Source organism: Juglans regia, chromosome 3 (genome assembly GCF_001411555.2).
Source record: "Juglans regia cultivar Chandler chromosome 3, Walnut 2.0, whole genome shotgun sequence".
NCBI classification, from domain to species: domain Eukaryota; kingdom Viridiplantae; phylum Streptophyta; class Magnoliopsida; order Fagales; family Juglandaceae; genus Juglans; species Juglans regia.
The window spans coordinates 28,925,620-28,941,577 of record NC_049903.1 but is presented as its reverse complement, the minus strand read 5'-3'; the positions used below and the strand labels follow the sequence as shown (position 1 = coordinate 28,941,577).

The 15,958-nt window shown below is 36.3% G+C and overlaps 1 protein-coding gene across 1 annotated transcript; it reads left to right on the top strand.

Annotated features, from left to right (window-relative positions):
• Positions 1 to 2,111: 2,111 nt before the first annotated feature.
• On the top strand, positions 2,112 to 3,517 carry LOC108982127 (E3 ubiquitin-protein ligase SGR9, amyloplastic). The gene has a single exon (XM_018953417.2). It carries the CDS (start codon positions 2,285 to 2,287, stop codon positions 3,278 to 3,280), a length of 996 nt encoding a protein of 331 aa, XP_018808962.2. The 5' UTR covers positions 2,112 to 2,284; the 3' UTR covers positions 3,281 to 3,517.
• The last annotated feature ends 12,441 nt before the right edge of the window (positions 3,518 to 15,958 follow it).

Here is a 15,958-nt window from a genome sequence, read left to right as displayed (position 1 = left end):
TAAAGAGTTAAAAAAACTCCTACTATGCATGATGATGGTGGCCACAATGTCTGTCCAAGAGTTTAAGATTTGAGTTGTGCTACCTACAGTCATTTTTGCGTATTATTTGCGCACTCTACTGATGTGATTGGCCAAATCAGTTATTTTATATTAAAAAAAAGTGACACAACCAATCACATTAGTAGAGTATGCAAGAGTGCTCAAAAGTGACTGCACATAGAGTTTTTGTTAAGATTTGAGTTGTGCTACTTACAATCACTTTCTTCTTTAAATCATTATAATTCGTAATGCTACACTTATCTAGCACGTGAGCACAAACAAGTTGCTCAAACTTCAAAGTAACATAATAGGAGAAGTTGGTTCATGCAAATGTGAAGGGTGGCAAATGGCCATGACAAGTGCAGGGTTTACAGAATGATTACTTGTTTCCACCGTCTTCACATCCTTGGTACTCAAGTTGTTGGGGACAAGAGGAAAGAGCCATAGATGGGCCAAACTGTTTCTTTTTCTTTCTGCTTGTTTTGTTGCCTGTTAGAATTAAGGCAATCACTATTAGAGATAATGAAAAGAAAAGGAGTGACAAAAGTGCTTGAACTGGACAGGTACTTGTCGACAAAAACGCTGTATTCTCAGCCACTCCATTATTTTCTAATCCAACCCTTTTATACACATAGCATATGCAGATCTCCAGACTCCCTATAATATACTCGTTTTCGTCACGTTCTTGGAAGACTGTTTTGTCCTAACTTGATATATAATTGCCTGTAATTCGATTCACTGTGAGTGACAATTGCAGACTTTAACATTAAAATCAATAAATACCTTCAAGGGTTTTTACCAGTTTTTCAAGTCGCTATGTCATGTAGAACTTTATATTTGCTCGAGGGTTATCATTTTTAAGTTCTGTTTAGCACACAATGATATAGCTTTCATGCTCTTATCATAAAGATACTGAAAGCATTAATTTGGAAACTGACAGAAACAATTCATGTCTTGAATGAAGCATCCATAAGCAATTATAAGTCAAAAGCACTAATCTTTTTTAAGCCAAAGGGACCAATTAAGGTTGCATAGATATGCCAAGATAGTCCTATTTATTTATTTCTTCTCATTACGTGCGTTGTTTCATGGAACGAGAAAAGACTATTCTCAGAATTTTTTTTTTTTTAAAAAAAAATAAAGAAAAAGGAAAAGGAGAAAAGATTTCATTGGATTTTTTTTCTCAATAAAATTATCCAAATGCCCCTATATTTTGATCACATGCTTCACCACAGAATCAATCAAATTGATTAATCGTTCGTTATATGATAATTTGATAAATAATTAAATACATAAAATAATAAAAGTGCTTAAGACCGATTTTGGTTATGAAAGGAAATTTTTTGAAAAACTCTTCAAAGATAAAATCCTATGAGGCAACCAAATTCAAGAAAGTCAATTTTATTAGGTGAAAATCAATTACAAGTAATTTCTCAATTACAAAATATTTGTAATTAGACTCTCTTACTTGTCCAAACAAACGACCTATTTGTCTTCCACCGCAGTAGCAGCCAGAACCTCTAGCAATCTTCAACATATTGACTTCCCTCCTGGAACTGTAGTGACTGAACTCAATCACTTCAATTCCGGCACGAAGTCAACACACACTCAACGAGAGAAAAGGAAACATAGTAGAAAATTCTTCCCAAGAATTCTCTCACACTCAAGCTCTTGGATCTCTCTTCAATCTCCAAGCTCTGAAAATAACTGATCAAAGATTATTCACTTAGCCTAAATCCTCATTTAAATAGTCTACCTAGTATTTGATCTGTAGTAGGACTCTACTGATGGATTAAGTTTGTTAGAAGTTTGAGACGCAGTAGGAATTTGCTGATGGGAGGACTCTGTTGGGAACAAGTCTGTTGACACGTCTGTTAATACCTGGCGCTAAGTCTTCTTAACAAATATAATTTTCATTCAACTGAATAATTTCAGACTCCTTGAATTTCAGATACACACACTCTTGACTTATCTAAAACATTATCTAATAATTTCTAGATACACTTCAAATGTTTATAGATAAAATTAAAGTGTTTACATTCATCCAACTTACAAAATATAAAATTATTTTTATTTATCTAATCATTTAGTCCTAGCCAAAACATTTACGCTCAGCAATTTCATTAAAAATAAAAATCTCTTTTTATTGATCTTATGTATCCTTTGTCTCTCCCTTCCAAGTTCCATCACCTAAAATAAGGGACAAATAGTCATTAAAATAACCCACCAGGCCACCAGTTCCAAAATGGCCAATCAATCTCATAAAAAACCACACATTCCACTTATTCCCTCAAGCTTTCGCACCCTTAAAAAGTGTCAAAGCGAAGTTCAAGCACACGATCCCATGATGGCAGAGGCAACCACTATCATGGCTGCACTCTCAACTCTGTCTCCTCCCCAACTCTCAGATCTCACCCTCTCAATATTCTCAGATATCAACCGCCACCACTACCGTCTCCTTTCTCTCCTTTCCTCCCCCACCCTTTTCTCCCTCACCCTCCACCACCTCCACTCCCTCTCCCTCCAGCACAAAGCTCTCCTTATTGCTCGCCACCTCCTCTCCGCCCTCCGCCTCCTCACGCTTCACCTCCACCCCAAACCACCGCCGCGACCTCCACTTCCCTCCACCACCATCAAACAACGAGACCTCGACGCCGTGTTGCTGCTCCTCCTGCTCTGCGAGATCCGCCAACACAACCCAGAAGCCCTCGAAACATCTCCCACCAAATGGCGCGCAGCTGTGAGCAAGCTCTGGTCTGGTGCCATGTTGACGCTCTCCGGCATTGGGTTTTACAACGGGTCGGTCTTGATTCCGTACGTCGAAATGGTGACGAGGTGCTGGAAGTTCGTGGATGAAATGGGTCATTGTGGTGGGGATGGTGATGGGAAAGTGGCAGCGTCTCCGGCGGCGGTGGTGACGCTTCCATCGGTGGGGGTGAGAGGGCGTGGGGTGGAGTGCGTGATATGCAAGGAGGAGATGAGAGAAGGGAGGGACGTGTGCGAGTTGCCATGCGAGCACTTGTTTCATTGGATGTGCATCTTGCCTTGGCTGAGGAAGAGCAACACGTGCCCTTGCTGCAGGTTCTCTCTTCCCACTGATGATGTGTTTGGGGAGATCCAACGATTGTGGGAGCTCCTGGTCAAGATGGGCAGCAGGAGATCTGTTGGAGAGTATTGTACCGTGACAAGTGTGATGAATGATCACCACAGAGACACCATGGAAGGGGGGGACTCACAATGAATGATTGTGATGATTTGGATTGTTAACAAAAATCGGTTTGTATATTGAAAAGGACACCTGTGGTGAAGGTGAGAGACTTAGAGAGGCATATGTTGTTGATTTGGAGCTAAATAAATGAAGGGATAAACAGATATTTTATAGCAGCTAGCTAGGGATTTGGGTTTGTGACAGAATTCATTGTAGACCTCATCTATGTATAATATATATATATATATATATATACACAGCATAACTTGGCATGCAGTTGATTTTTGCATTGATTTCTAGCTTTTCCCACCACCAAAAATCCCAAACTTCACATAGAGAAAAACATATAATTCAGCAACATACAACTATGCTTATATATTTTGCAACAAACCCATTTTTACAGCCATATATAGATGGGGTTGATGGTGATTTCAAAACCCCAGACTATAGGAGAAACAAAGTTTCCAAGACTTCATCCAAAAAGATCAAGAGATGTCATGTTCTGCACGTTTCTCAGAATACGATTTGTTATCATAACATGGAAGAATCATACAGACAGAGATGAATGCAGTGTATTAACACAAGAAGCAGAGAGACCTAAAGAGAAAGGCCGGCCCAAGTGTTGTTGAGTTACCAAGGAAGAAGGAAAGCTGATAACACAAATAATCCAACTGGTTCCATACATACAGGCCTGGTAATGGGCCTCTTTTCTGGATAGGAATCAGCCATAAGAGCCCAAAATTCTCGCACCAAAAGCCCGACAACATCAAGTTATAGTCTCAAACATCTATTAACGTGTACATTTTAAAATAATTTCATGTTTATTTGCGTGGTAGAGTCGTCAAAATAGGTCCCATCAACAATTTCAGCATTTGGAGGCTACGTTCGTCACCTTCCAACCAAAACCAGCACAAGCCAAACATTTTATGGGAAACCATTACAATCTGCTGAAACATGCAAAAATCTATTTTGACCGAATGCAGAAGTGTAACACCCTGACCCAATACGAAACTTGTGTTTGAATTTTTTTTAATAGGAATGAAAAAACCACTGAGATTTTAGCGAGTATTTTTTGAGAAAAGGTTACGGATTTAGAATTTATATGGTTGGACTATGGACTTTTTTATTGAGCTTCTTGATATTTAGGTATTTTTTTCTTTTTTTGGTTATTATGTTATGGATCGAGTAGTGATTTTATTTTGACCTTTTGGCCCAGCAGTTTGCAGAACAAGGTCACACCCGTTTGTTTAAACTATGAAAAACCTATCAGTTTATGAGTAGTTTTCCTCACTCGCACGACTCTATTCCCATCCGCATGCACGTCACTCTGTCTCACCCTTCTAGGGTTTGTTTTTGTTTGTTTGTTGACTTATATTTAATCCTTTGTGCATGAAGGAAACCTAGGAATAGCACTGCCGTCATCTTCCCCATCCCTCTCGTGCGCTGAAGCTCTCCACAACCTAAGCCCAAACCAACGTAGCTCCCAGTCGTAGAGGGTGCTCTTTGCAGAAACCAACGCCCATGTGCACTTAGCCGCTTCAGTTTCTCTCCCTTTTCACTCGATTTATCACTGTCGCCACACCACACCTTCAAGTAACCACAACCCAACCATTGCACCGTCCAGAACTCACACTCCCCCTCCCCCCCCATAAGAAATCGACGCAACCCATGCTTGCACGAAGCCCTCACCGTGCACTGCCACGCCACCCCAGCACCTCCACATAGTTGCCGTCCAGTTCATCCAACCCTCGTAAACATCCGCCAGACCAACCACTAGAACTGCATTCCACAGCCACAAGAAACAGCAACCCACAGCTTTTACCAAGTCAAAATCCTCTATTTTCCGTACCAAAAACAGAGCAGCCCACGTCAACTCCTTTAGCCCCACTTCCTCCACATCTCAACCGCTCGGGTCCCCGTTTGTGCTCCTCAAAACAAAGCCCAACGCCCCCAGCAACGGAAGCTACCATCCATTTCCCCGACTGCTCACTGTAAGCCATTGTCTCTTTCTCTCCCTATCTCTCAGGTTCTCTCTTTTTCTCTCACTCATCTCTCTCTCAGTGCTCTGCCGCCGGGACAACCACCTTCTTCGCCACACCACACGCAGCTCCTCCCTTCTCGGTGAGTATCTCACGCCCCTGTCTCGCTGACTGTTGCACCACGTAAATGCATGAAAACATGTTCTTAAGAGTTTACGTTAATTTAGGTTTACATATTATTTTGGTATGAAATTATAATATTGCCCTCGTTATTGGATAGTTTCAGTTGGATTTATGTTTTTATTAAATCAGTTTTTACATGGTCTTTATAGGAAGTATAAGAAATTGTACAGAGAATAAATAGGGTTTTTTTTTTTTAATTTTACTATTAGTAGCAAATTATTTTTATAGTAAGTGTGTAATTTTATTTTGAATATTTTAAATATGATTAAAGTTATATTTTTTTTATTTATTATTTAACGAAAGTTTTACAAGTACTTAACTTAAATGTTGATTGATATCAAGGAAATTTAAAGAATGAGAATATTTTAAGATTATGAGAATTTTTAGGTATTAAAGAATTAAAATAGGTATAGTAGAAGCTTAGGCTTAAAAAGTGTAAATTTGTGATTGATTAGAAATTTATGGAATTACGTGATTATTTTATAGGTGACGATTTATAGTTGACTCAAATTGATTTGAGAAAATTTCTGAAAAGCTAAGAAATCCAAGTAAGCGGGGTTCCTATACTAGACTTTGCATAAAATAAAATAAAATGAGGTTGCTTTTGAAAATATGCATGTTCGTTTTGAAAAGAAATCAGAAAACAACCTCAGATATGTATTCTGCATATGCATGAAAGTTGAATAAGAGAAAGTATTTTCTGTCATGACTAGTGTAGACATGAGCTAATTTTGTGCATTTTGTTTCTAATCATGCAAAAATAGCGAATATGAAAATCTAAAAGCTTTTGTTGTGAATAAATGAAGATGTTTTTATTATGTTTATTTCGAACATGTGAAATTATCTAAAACTATTCGGTATTTGGTTTTTGATATGATGTGGCATCTGAAAACCTTGGCATGAGATTCTGATTATGTATTCTGATTAAAGTCTGATTCTGATGGTTCTGTTATGTCCTGATAAGGCCCAATCACGGGTGATAATAGTGGATACGACCCTTCCACGGGTTATAATGGTGGTTTATAACCCTACTACGGGGGTTAAACATGGTATACGGCCCAACCACGGGTTATAATAGTAGATACGACCCTTCTACGGGTTATAATGATGGTTTATAACCCTACCATGGGGTTAAACATGGTATACGGCCCAACCACGAGTTATGATAGTGGATACAGCCCTTCCACAAGTTATAATGGTGGTTTATAACCCTACCACGGGGGTTAAACTGATATCTGTCCCGATGTGATACTCTGATTGATGAAGATGAGGTTTCAGATTTGAATATGCCAAAAGGAATTTTGAATAAGAATGTTTTTCTGAAAGTTTTGCTCTGATATTTTTGTAACATGTTTTGATATTTGCATTCTGAAAGTAAATGTTTCTGTTTCTGCATTCTGAAGATAAACATTTTATTTGCATTCTGAATTCTGAAAATGCTCATGTTACATACTAGTATATGTTCTCTGCTTACTGAGTTGTTGATAACTCACCCCTTATCTCCTAATACTTTTCAGATAAATTTTGATGGTTCAGCTGGAGAACAAGAGTAGGAAGTTTTAGCAAGATGTGATTATCGTAGTGGAATAAGTGTCTGAAGGTACATGTTTATTAGAGAGTCTTATTTAGTAGGTTTATGATTTTATGTTATTTGATATTTGGAGTCCTAGATATTTCTATATATTTAGGGGAGTTTTAAATTATCCCATTGAGGTATTTATTTGATGTCATGGTAGAGGAACACATATTTTTTGTTTGAATAAATGGATTTGTATTTTTTTTTAGAATATTGGAGTATTTAAATATGTTATGGAAGTTGGATTTAGGTTACAAGAGATAACTCTCCGGACCTCCAGAAACGGGGCATTACAAGAAGAATCTAGTCCCATCCAAAATGCCACCCATAGATAAAAAGTTGAAGGTGGTCCAGATCCAGTTAGATGATAATTGAGTACAGATTGTATTTTTCATGTGATCCAACTCCTCTCTCAAATGAGTTCTGTCACTTCTCTCCATCTCTCCCTGGGTGAGATAACCTCCTCTTTGTAGTAGTTCAACCAAAATTTTTAATACCGTTTCAAAGGCCGTTTCAGTTAAGGCACTGGAATAAAATATTTCGGTATCGGTATCGTTTCGGGATAGTCTATATATAATGAATTAATTATATATATAAATTATATTTCAAAATAACATCAATGCAACCCTTAAAAAGTTAAAACACATATTTATAAAACTCAATAATACTTCTAATTTCTCAATCCAATTATTTAAAAAAATAATTATTCATCTTCATCACAAAAAAAGAAGTAGGGATTTGATTTTAAGTTCTCGAGAAAAAGGAATTAAAAAAAGTTAAGAAAATAGTCTTCAGATATGAGAATTGGAGTGAAAATTATAAAAAAGTCAATACCGGCCGATACACTGAAACCAGACAGTATTGATCGAAATGCACCGGTATAGCTGGCATTTAACCCGATATGAAATACATACATTTCTTGTACCAGTCACTACTCCGGTACGCTAAATAGTTGATGTACTGACCGGTACGGTATGAAATTCAAAACTTTAGTTTCAACTTCTACAAACTCTATACTTCAAACTCCCTAAGAGTACTAGCATTGGATTCATAAAATTCATTTTCAAATTTTGATAAAAAGTACAAGTTTTCCATATATCTAAAACTTCCTTATCCATAACTCCACATTGGATTAGCCATTGAATTCATCAAAATAATAATATAATATTATTTTTTAATAATAATATTTTTTATTTTTTTTAATATTTTATAATTATATTAATCATATATTAATTAATAATTTAATTTGATTCTTATATTATTATTAAAAGAGAGTTGGAGATTAAACGTGAATAAAAAAAACCATTAGAGATTAAAAGTGAATAAAAAATAAGATTTGATGAGTGAACAGTATTCCTTCAAATTTGAAAAAACACATCCATTTACTGTAGCTCAAATTTTCACACTTATATCTTTTGCTAATCCAATCAGCTCTCTTTTGATGAAATTCATCATATTTTACATTTGGATAGGCTTTTGATAAAGCCAATGCTAATGCTAACAACCAACACACTGAACAGTTTCTTAAAGATCACAATCACTTACCTTCATCGACTAAACACCATCACCCAGAACAAAAACCGTCACCTAACACCCAATCCAGAACTGAACACCAACACCATCACTCAACACCACTCAGAATTGAAACCAAACATGTGATCCCATCACTCTAGACTTGACAAACTAATCTCCCAAGCTGAAGCTCTAAACAGGAATGACTTAAAGCTGGAACCAGAACTGGAAGCAGCCAGGAACTTCTCAAACCTTGCTCTAGTGGGGAAGCTCGTATCCTCCAAGTCCCTCAATAGACAGACATTCCAAGCCACTATAAAAGCTATGTGGAGCTTTGTAGTTAGTCTTATCATTGAAGGCATTGAGGTAAACACATTCCTTTTTACATTCTCTATAAACCAAGAAAAGGAGAGAGTGTTGGAAAATAGGCCATGGAACTTCAAGGGATTTCATATGGTTCTTAGGCACTGGCCTCCAAGCCTTAGCATCAATGAGATCCCTCTAAACCTCTCAATATTTTGGATACAAATACATGGCTTACCATTAGAAATGTTGCCAAGTTGGGCAAGTAATAGGCAATCTGATAGAGGTTGACTTTGCATCAATATTTGGGGTGGCACTTAGAAGATACATCAGAATAAAAGTGAAACTCAATGTCTACAAGTCATTACCAGAAGGTTTTGACCTCCCTCGACCAAATGGAAGAACAAACAGAATTTTGTTTAAGTATGAGAGGCTGTCAGAATTTTGTTACATGTGTGGAAAGTTAAGATACATTCAACAAGCTTGCCCAGCATTTATCAACAACTAAGACAACCTGCAATATGGTCCATGGATGAGAGTTTTGAATGGAGGAAACAGAAGAGGTAACCCCTTCGAAATTCAATATCAAGCACAAATGCAAGTTTCACTGTGTATGAGACCAGTACTGCCACGAGTGAGAATTGGCAATCCAATCATAGATAAGCAAGTAGAATCAAGCATAGGAGGGCAGAACTCAGTTGAGAAAGAAGTAAAAGAGCCAAACCAAGACTTCAACTCAAAAGGAGAATGGAAGATGTACCAAGAACAAGGAACTTCATCAGCAAAATTCACTGAAAATCTGCAGCAAACAAATTTATTCGATAAATCAAACTCAAATCAGCAACAAGGAAGTCAAAATATGCAAGAAAGTCAACAAAGGCAGGGGCAAGTGAGAGATGGAGACCTTTTGCCTTATACAAGGGACAAAGAAACAGAAACCTTCAATGTAGCCCACAAACAATATAAAATCTTACCTCAAGAAGGCCAGGTACAAACAACCTTATCTTTTAGCCAAGAGCACGTCCCACATCACTTTAAACACAATCACAAAGAGTCTGAAATATCAAAACAATCCAAAACACTTTTAATTCAGCCCACACTCGATTCCCCATGCTTCAAATCGTCATTCTCGAATGAGGAAGAAACTGGGCCCGAACCTAACACTTCCATCTTCAAAAGATTCATAGCTCAATTTGAACATCTTTCTGGCCCAATCCATCAGCAAAGCCCAATCTTGTCACTATTGCTTAGTCCCTCAGGAAAAGTATGCATTGCACTCAGGACCTCATAAAGTTCTAGCTCAAAGGAAGGCCAAGGCCCAATCAAACCCACCCCCATCAACCTCAACAATGCACTTGAAACTAACATGAAGCCACTGTCGAGCCCAGTGCACCTATAGAAATCTACATGCCATTAGCAATAATACCACCTAATCTGAACAAAATTCAAACAACAAAAATAGACATGTTTGAACCAGAAGTGAACCAACAAACCCCAACCATCTCAAGTCCTGTTACAAAGAAGAGGGTATTAGAACACCCTGAGAGAGATATCCCACCAAAAAAGAGAGGAACTCACACAAGAAACAATCTCATAACCTCAACAATCTCTGAAGAAACAAAGAAGGAAATTCTAACAACAAAAATTGAAGGAAGCTGCAAGGAGGAAGATCAACCATTATCTGTGTACTTGCACAGAAACAAGAAAGAAGGCAACTATGGAAAAAGTAAGAGAAGCAGAAAACAATACTCTCCATACCAAAAACCAGCAGCACAACAGAAGGAGAGAAAGTAAATCCAGAACCCTCAATTTTTTTTTATCATTAATTGTCAAAATGACTGAAGAGGCAGGGCCCTATCTGCCTCAAAATTAGAAATGAGACTCTTATCTTGGAACTACATAGGCATAGCCCGACCTGTTGCAAGAAGAAGTCTCAGGGCTCATATCAGGAACCACCAACTTGATATGGTCTTCCTTATGGAGACAATTTTGAATATGTAAAAATTCAAGGTGTTGTGAATAGTTTAGGCTTTTCTATGTATATAAATGTTCCATGTCAAGGGAAAAGGGGAGGGCTTTTGTTGATGTGGCACCTTGGGGTAGATGTAGAACCAGTATATGTATCTAATAATATAATAGCCATGCTTGTGTACTCTAATCATGTATATATGCCATGGTTGCTTTTGATGGTTTACTAACTTGCTCAGTATTCATGCAAAATGAAATTATGGGATCTCTTGAACCAAATAACAGTAACATGTACAGGATCCATATGAGGAATAGGGGACTTTAATTCCTTGTTAAATCAATCTGAAAAATATGGAGGCAGGCCTTTTTTCTTTTCTTCATCATCTAGTGGTCAAAAAAAAATTCATGGAAGATAATAGGTTTGCAGACCTTGGTTACTGTGGTCCTGAATTTACTTGGACTAATAATAGATATGGTCATGGCTTTATAAAAGAAAGATTGGATAGAGCTATAGCAAGCCCTCAATGGACAATGCTTCATTCTGATGCAAAAAAATTTCACCTTCCAATCCATACCTCAAACCACTCTCCAATACTCTTGTAAACAGGGCAGAAACCAAAACTTCAAAACCTTTAAGTTTGAGGAATTTTGGGCAAGAGATCCCTCATATCCCACAGTGATAAAAAAAAAAAAAAATGCATGGGATACCCATTTGAATGGATCCCCCTCCTTCATTCTCAACCAACAACTCAAAGAAGTAAAAAAAGCTCTCAAAATCTGGAATGTTAACCACTTTGGATACATACAAACTTGCATAAAAACTTGTCCAATAGATTAACTCATGTTCAATCACAAGTCTCTAAAGATAACAACTCACACCATAAGACCTCTATTAGTGAATGTCTCAATGAACAGTTGAAAAGAGATGAGACTTTATGGAGGCAGAAATCAAGAATTCAATGGCTAACCACCATAGATTTGAACACAATTTATTTTTTTTCACATGACTTCTACAATCAGAAGGAGGAATGAGATTCATTGCCTGAAAAATTATTCAAATCAATGGGACTCCAACCCACTAAACATCCAAACAATGTTTTTGGAGCATTTCAAAAGAATCTTCCAAACATCCTCTCATCAGATCCCAGAAGACCTTGATAATCTCTTTTCAAAGAAGATAACTGTTGCTGATAATCAATTTCTATGCAAATTGCCTTCAAAAGAAGAAATTCTCTCCACAATCAAACATATTCCATCTTCTAAATCACCTGGTCCATATGGGTTCATAGGATTCTTCTATAAATAGTACTGGGATATTGTGAAAAGGACCTCAACAAAGTCACCATTAAAAGATTCTTTACTTCAAGGCACATGCTAAAGGAGATGAACCATACAAATATTGTTCTCATTCCAAAGACTGACTCTCCAAGCACAGTCCACCAATTTAGATCCATTAGTCTTTCAAATGTCTACTATGAGATAACTGCCAAAATCGTATCCAACAGACTCAAAATAGTCATGCAGAAGATCATCTCTCATTTTTAAAATGATTTCCTTCCCATAAAGGTAATAGAAGAACACACCATTCTTGCTCAAGAAGTGTTTCATGTTCTGAAAAATAAAAAAAGGTAGAAAAGGCCTTATGGCTATCAAGATTGACATGGAAAAGACCTTTGACTTTATGGAGTGGAAGTTTCTACTAACCATCTTTAACTGCCTTGGTTTTCATCAAACTTGGATAAAACTGGATCAAGAAATATATTACAATAACCTCTTACTCAGTTCTTATTAATGGAAAGCCATATGGGTTTGAATACCCAAATAAAGGAATCATGCAAGGAGACCTCATCTCCCCATTTCTTTTCATACTAGGAAGTGAAGTCCTTTCTAGAATAATAACAAAACAATAACAAAATGGAAACATTCGAGGGATCCAATCAGTAGGAATGGACCTTATATTTCCCATCTACTCTTTGCAAATGACCTAATCCTCTTTAGCACAACCACAACTCAAAATGCTCAAGCCTTTCAACAAAGTCTTGAAACTTACAAATCCTGGTCTGGTCAAAAAAATAAATATAGCAAAATCCTCCATCCAGTTTAGTAAGAACAACATGCAGAACATGATAAGAGAAGTTAAAGAAATCCTTAAATTCAAGTTTTCTCATTCAAAAATTAAATATGTTGGTCTGCCACTCAATTCTAGAGCCTCTATGAAACAACACAACAAATAAATCCTAGAGAAAATCCAAAGAAAACTAGCTGGATGGAAATCAAAGCTTCTTTCACAAGCTGGCAAAACAAATCTCATTAAATCATTAGCCAGTAAAATTTCCTCTTACACCATGTCCACTACATGGCTTCCAAAGAAAACCACCACTCAAATAGATAGAGCCCTAATGCGTTTCTGATGAGGATTTAAAGCAAACAAAATTCATAATTTTACCCCTAAATCTTGGAAATCAGTTTTTAAACCTAAGTCTTTAGTTGGGCTAGGAATAAGCTTGCTGCCAATTTTAATAAAGCATTATTGAGCAAACTTGTTTGACATCTAATCAGTAATGAAAAAAGCACATGGAAATAAATGTTTGGCCAAAATTACATGAGAAATACATCCTAGAACATTACCTCTTCAAAATCAACAAATTCAAGATTTTGGAAAGACATCATTAAACAAAAAGAAATCATTCTTTCGAATATATGCTTTCAGATTAAAAATGGGGCAGGGACTAAAGTTTCGTCTGATCCTTGGGTACCAAACCTTAACAGATTCACTCATGAACCAAAAACATCAGACACATGGCAAGACCCTCATTTGGAAGTTTTTGAACTCATCCTAGAGGAACCAAGAAGACGGAACACAATTTTGTTACAGGCTCTCTTCACTCAGGAATCAGTGACAAATTCAAAAAATTCATCTAACAAAACATCAATATCACAACCATCAAGACACTCCAAGATGGACACAACAATCCTCTGGCCATTTTTTTGTCAAGTCAGCTTATGCTGCTATTGTCATCCAACACAATGAAGGACGAAGAAGCTCACCAATTCCAGATTTGTGTTGTTTTGGCAATAGATAACATTTGGTTCATTAGAAACCAGAAAATTCACAATGATAACAGCCTAGCAGTAGAACATTTTGTCAAAGAAACCTTAGACAAGTATCAGGAACATTGCAAAGTATGGGAGTGGAAAGCTGCATAATACAATTCCAGAAGGAATCCACCAAAATCAGAGGACACTTTTTCAATCACATTTGATGTTGCAGTAAGAAAGTAAGGAAGCACATCAACAGTAGTTTGCAGATCAAAAAGGGGAGAAATTCAGTTTGTAGTCACTAGATTTATATGGAGTACTAATCCTAATCAAGTTGTGGCAATGGCAGCTTTCATAGGAGTACAAGAAGAATGCACAAGACAGATCAAAAAAACCATCATAGAAGGAGACTCCTCAAATGCTATTAACAGTATAAACCAACCCCATAAAGCAAACAAATGAGAATCAGAAGGAGTAGCAAGAGATACCAAATTTTTGTTAAAAAATCTTGAAGAATGGAGAGCAGTCAAGATACATCGATCCTAAAATCGATACACGCATTCCATTGCACAATGAGCGTATTCTAATAACAAATTTGGAAAAATCTCTATGATAGAAATCCTAACTCCTCAAATGCTATTAACAGTATAAACCAACCCCATAAAGCAAACAACTGAGAATCAGAAGGAGTAGCAAGAGATACCAAATTTTTGTTAAAAGATCTTGAAGAATGGAGAGCAGTCAAGATACATCGATCCCAAAATCGATACACGCATTCCATTGCACAATGAGCGTATTCTAATAACAAATTTGGAAAAATCTCTATGATAGAAATCCTAAGATGCTTGTTAGAATTTCATAATGGGAATGATCCTCCCTAATCAACAGAAACATAGTTAATTTGTAATATACAATAACTTTCTATAGTAACTTTATTTTGCTAATGAAGTCACTTTAGAAAAAAATAAATATATTGATTGTGCATTTGTATTTTGCTGCGGAAGCTAAGTAGGTAGATGTATTGATAATAATGCAAAATTCAAATAAAGGGGATGATCGTAAGTGATTTCTTTGAGTGCAGTGCAAGCGGAGATATATGTACGTGTATATATATATATATATATATATTAACGAAAGATAAAGCTTCAATGATTTCCAGCTTGACAGCATGGTATATGTAATTAGAGATTATAATTGCAGCATGGCCTACCTGAAGTCCACCTAGCATACCACATTGCTTTTAATACATCTAAAGGTACATATATATAATAATAATAATAATAATAATAATAATAATAATAAAAAGAGCATAAAAATTAGGAAAAAAAAGTCTCAAGTTTTCTAAGTACATGAACAGACATATATCTACTCTATTATAATAAGTACTATCTAATTGTAAATAATAATTTTTATTATTTTTTTTGTTAACTTTTTTTATTTTTCCGTTAAGTTTGTTATGTTATGTTTTATCAAAAGATCTTTAAAATTTTTGACTATTTGACTTGTAATTTTCTTGTAAAATTTAATGAAGGATCATGTTTTACCAAAAGGTCCTTAAGACTCTTGATTATTTGACGTGTAGTTCTATTGTAGAATTTAATGAAAGATCATGTTTTATCAAAAAGTCCTTAATAGTCCCGCGGTTAGATACTTTGCTAAAGTTTAGATTTTTTTTTAATCTTTATTTTTTATTTTTCTTTAATTTTGTATTTTTTTTTTCTAAATAAATAAGCTACTGAATTTTTTATTTATTTTTATTTAAATCATTATATGAATGTACCTCGAGACTAATGAATCCGAGACTGTACCTTAGTGTGTGTATATATACACACAAAGCCCCCTGTGGAAAATGCATATGTTCAGAATGCCATTCCAATAAACGCAGCAACGTCTGGGTGCAATCCGATGGAGTCAACCCTCAGCATAAAGAATAATCAACACTTTGGGATTAAAACACACTCAAAGTTGAGACTTTTTTGTTTTGTTTTGCACGCGCGAGACCAAGGTGAAGGAGAAGGAAAAGGAAGACAATTCAGGATTCAGGAACATCACGTGATAAAGAGCAATAACTCGAAACGACATCTCTTTTGGGAGTACAGATTTAACCATATACACGGCGCCTGTACGTCTCTTATCACCCTTAATATTGCA

Bases quoted from the DNA above. Each gene is read 5' to 3' on its own strand.
- LOC108982127 (XM_018953417.2), top strand. From the start codon at position 2,285: ATGGCCAATCAATCTCATAAAAAACCACACATTCCACTTATTCCCTCA.